Source organism: Carcharodon carcharias, chromosome 34 (assembly GCF_017639515.1).
Source record: "Carcharodon carcharias isolate sCarCar2 chromosome 34, sCarCar2.pri, whole genome shotgun sequence".
NCBI classification, from domain to species: Eukaryota; Metazoa; Chordata; class Chondrichthyes; order Lamniformes; family Lamnidae; genus Carcharodon; species Carcharodon carcharias.
Genome location: NC_054500.1, coordinates 1995385 through 1999496, shown reverse-complemented (window position 1 = coordinate 1999496; position 4112 = coordinate 1995385). Strand labels below are relative to the sequence as shown.

Here is a 4112-nt window from a genome sequence, read left to right as displayed (position 1 = left end):
AGTCAATGAAAAGCTGTTTCTAGTAGTTCTCAATCCCTTGGTGCAATTGGATTACAAACACGCTGAGACAACTAAACCGACTGACAGTATCCATCCCCCAGGCCGAGTGCCCTTCAGAAGGTGAGGTCAGGTCAGCTCAAACAACATCATAAGCCGAGTACTGCTGGCTAGCCTGGACAGCTGCTCCAGCTTCATCATTCACCTCCAGGCAGCATTGTCATCTGCAGCTCAGCAACAAGGAGGCCCCATGAAAACAGCAACTACTGAGAGAAAAGGGTTGGTGGTAGCAGTATTAACTTTAGAAATAACATTTCTCTTCCAGAAACACTCAGCCATCTTAAGAAAAAGTGCAAAAATGTTTTACTGATATTCTGAGAATATTATAAACATACATAAAGGCAATTTTAGTCCATTTCATGACATCACAGTGCATACGCATCATGACATAATATTAATTCTGGATCTATCTCACTGCGACAAGTTAGATTAGGACTCAGCAATATTTAATCTTTAGGTCTGCAGTTACACCTACTCAGAGCTGCCTTGAGCATTTTAGTAAAACACAATAGTGAAGGTGTTAACTTTTTCATCTTGAACAACACCCAAACATGTTGGCCTATTCACAAAGTGCTTTGAACTGTAAAACACTCAATCACTAGGATGTGCTCGTGGGAACCGTTTGAGGCAATAAGTCTAGAGCATGATATATGAGATTTATCAGACATTGGAGAATTTTCTTCCTCTGGTTCATTCGTAACATCGTAGCAAATGACAACAGCAGTATAACTTAACACCATATTCACTAAGTGCTAGAACTCTACCACTAGTGAGCAAAATACATGATATAGTGACCTGTCAGAGGCAGAAAACAAGATGATACAACTTAAATTCTAACATAATTCCTGAGCTCAGCTTAAAGTAAACCCTCCCAAAGTGCTTGCAGCATAGATCTAAACCGTTTTTACAATCAGCCAAAATACAGTAATTCAAGTAGTCAGAGCTCACAATTTTCCTGAAACATTCCACTCTATAGAAGGCCTGGGAATCCAATCTGCAATAAGACTTCACCTATTTCTATAAACAAGCTCAAACCTGCGCTAGCCTTGCTGCCGCAGGGGCAATCTGGATGTCAGGGAGTAAATTGCAGCTCGTGATTATGTCCATTTTCTCCGTCACTGATTTCAAATCGTCCAAGATTAAGCGAATGCTGTGTGATGCATTAATGATCCCGTTCTGGGAGTTGCTCAGGTGACTAGTGGCTGTTCGGATCTCCCTGGTGGCACTCTCATACATGTGCTTCACTGCATGCTCCACGTTCTGGTGAAGGCGCCCGTTGCTCTCCCTCAGCTTCTGCTGCAGCAAGGTACTGAACCGCCCCTGGTGGCGAATCTTTACAGCCGGTTTCTCCTCCACTGCGGTCAGGACGTCTGACTGCTCATCCCGAATCACTATCAGTGGTGGCAGATCACGCTGAAAGGCCTGCTGGATATCTTGCACCGTTTTCACACAGTCTTCGTCCTCATCGTCAGTTTCCGATGCTTCACCAGGAACTTTGGTTCCAGTCTGTAAGATGCCTGCTGATGATGAGGACATGAGGTACAGCTCCTCCTCAGAGTCTGTCTCAGATGCCTCTCCCTGAATAATGGTCTTGTATTGTGTGGTGGTCATATTTCTTGCTCACCTGAAAAGCAAAACACATGACTGTTATTTTTCTGCCCTCAATATTTTCCTATGTCTATGGTCCCTCCATCACCACTGCAATGCTGAGAATGTCAGAACTGATTCTTTCCCTCAGAATACTGGACTGTTGGATCAGTTTGCCAGCTCAGATGGTGAATTACCTCAAGTGAGAGCTGGGCTTGCTTCTGGAAGGGGCAGAGATCACCCCTTCGTAAAAGATAAGCACTGCATACAACAATCAGGATCAGTGCGATCTCCTGGACCAGTTATGATCACCTGGAGGGGATGTTGGAGGAGCATTTCCAAGGTGATGCTTCCCTGCCTCCCCACATTGCCTCTGAGTTTGAATCTTTTCTTATCTCTCAGGAGATCACATGGTTTGAATTGGATGCAGAATGCGTATATAGTGATAATAGTGGGATAAGCTGGATTGACCAGCAGGTCTCCTCCCATCTGTCATGGGTCAGATGCAAATCCAGCCAGCCAGTAAGGGCTGTATCTATTCTTATAACCTTGGGATAGGCAGGCCCGGTATAAAAACAGGGGCTTGATTCAATATTTCAAATTGGGCAGGGGACAGTGAAGAGGAATATGGTAGTGATACAGGACAGTATGTTGGATATTGTTCTCAGCAGCTGCAATTGGGAGCTCAGAAGATTGTGTTGCCTGCCCAGCATCAGGCTTGAGGGCATCTCCTCATGACTGGAGATGAACTTGGACTGGTAGGGGGGTGGAGAAACCAGTTGTTGTGGTACATGTGGGAACTGATGATATAGGTAGAACTGGGAATGATGTTCTGCTGAGTGAGTTAAAATGCAGATCATCTGTGTACTGTTACCTACATGCCAACTGGCAAGGGGTCAAGCAGATTAGTGAATTAAATGCATGGCTAAAGAGTGGTGTGGGGAAAAAAAGGGGGTTTTGATTCATGGGGTACTAGCACTCAGTACTCGGGTCCAGGCGGGGGGCACTGTCTGACAAGCCAGAGTTGGGGAAAAAGGAATCTGCTTATTTAGTAAGGGTAAGGAAGAGACGCTGCTGGGTGAGCAGGGGGAGGAGCTTCTCATATGTCTGTCAGGGAGGCGAGTTGGGCAGAGGTGTGTTGAGGAGCAGCGGGGAGCATCCACAAACAGCACAGAGCTCTAGGGGGCAGTGTGCAATGTTCACAGCATTGAGGGGAAGAGTATAAGTGAAGTATGTTATATGTGGAATGATATAAGGACATAGCTTTGTTGTTGGGCAGTTTAGTTGGGCCTTCCTAATCCTGCAGCTGCTGCGCACTTTGTTTCTCTGAACCACTCACCCAACCACCCCCCCACCATCCAGTCTTATGTTCCTACTAGCACCCCTCTCCCCACCCCAGGTCAAAGTGTCCCTTTTTTCCCCCAAGGAGGTGGTCACTTTGCTGCCACCCACCCCCCACCACCCCGTGTCACCCTGGCCACATGACAACAATGACTACACTTCAAAAGCACTTCACCAACCGTAAGCACTCTGGAACTGCGAGGCGCTATATAAATGCAAGTTTTTCTATTTATTTCTTACAGAGTCATGCAGCACAAAATGACGCCAGTTGGCCCATCACACCACGAGCAATCCAATTCGGTCCTAGATAAAATCAGAAAATTCTGGGAATACTCAGCAGGCTAGGCAGCAGCATCTTTGGAGAGAAAGAAATAGAATGAAAGTTTTATTAGCAGCATTCTGTTTGAATGGGGAACAGGCTTCAGAGACTGAATGGCCGCCTCCTTCTTCCGCATATGACGTCACAGGAGCATCCCAACGGCTATTCTACATATTGCGTCATTGGACACCGGCCCTCTCCTTGCCCATTGGTCCGCCGGACTGTCAATCACCGCATCACAGTCCAATCAACGTTTCCGGACAGTTAAACCCCTCCGAGCAGCACGAGCAAGAGAGTGGCTCCAATCGGCACCGTTGCTGCTGGGCCCTCAATTCCCCGGTATTGGCCAAAACAATTAAAAAACTTACAATGACGGATCAATGTTTCTACCCTCTTGAGCCCAAGATCCCGACCGCCGCCACGAGCTCGCACAGCGACTCGGAAAGATTTAACAGCTGAGGAAAGAATCAGTGCTCCTCCACCAACAAAACAACGAACGGCCGAGCCTGATCACGTGGTTGCGACAGCGCCCTCTAGCAGCTTGGCAGGTTCAATACAGCCTGAGCGGGAAGGTTTATACGCACCGACCTCAGCACCCCCTGGAGGCCCGGAGGGGGAAATACTCCGATTGCCACAGCGCCCCCTGGCGGAGCGGAGTGTGGAAACTCTTCGGATTGCTGTTCGAATAGCCGATTGAGTAATCCCTGGCAGCCCAAAGAGTGAATCTCTTTGTAGTGACGATATAGTGCCCCTAGTGGTTTGGAGTGTGTAGTGATGGTACAGTGCCCCTAGTGGTTTGGAGTGTGTA

General features: G+C 47.3%; 1 protein-coding gene across 2 annotated transcripts; it reads right to left on the bottom strand.

Moving 5' to 3' along the window:
• Window positions 1-343: 343 nt before the first annotated feature.
• bloc1s3 (biogenesis of lysosomal organelles complex-1, subunit 3) lies at window positions 344-3829 on the bottom strand. Of its 2 annotated transcripts, XM_041179122.1 has the most exons (3): window positions 3673-3823; window positions 3226-3340; window positions 344-1681 (listed from the first exon to the last, which is right to left on the bottom strand). In XM_041179122.1, the coding sequence occupies exon 3, from the start codon at window positions 1666-1668 to the stop codon at window positions 1087-1089; it is 582 nt and encodes a 193-aa protein (XP_041035056.1). In that variant the 5' UTR covers window positions 1669-1681; window positions 3226-3340; window positions 3673-3823; the 3' UTR covers window positions 344-1086. The 2 variants fall into 2 exon arrangements, with proteins under 2 accessions (XP_041035056.1, XP_041035055.1); XM_041179121.1 differs by lacking the exon at window positions 3226-3340 and having other exon boundaries at window positions 3673-3829.
• Between the last annotated feature and the right edge of the window lie 283 nt (window positions 3830-4112).

Excerpts from the sequence above, each read along its gene's own strand:
- bloc1s3 (XM_041179121.1), bottom strand. The coding sequence starts at position 1,668 with ATGACCACCACACAATACAAGACCATTATTCAGGGAGAGGCATCTGAG.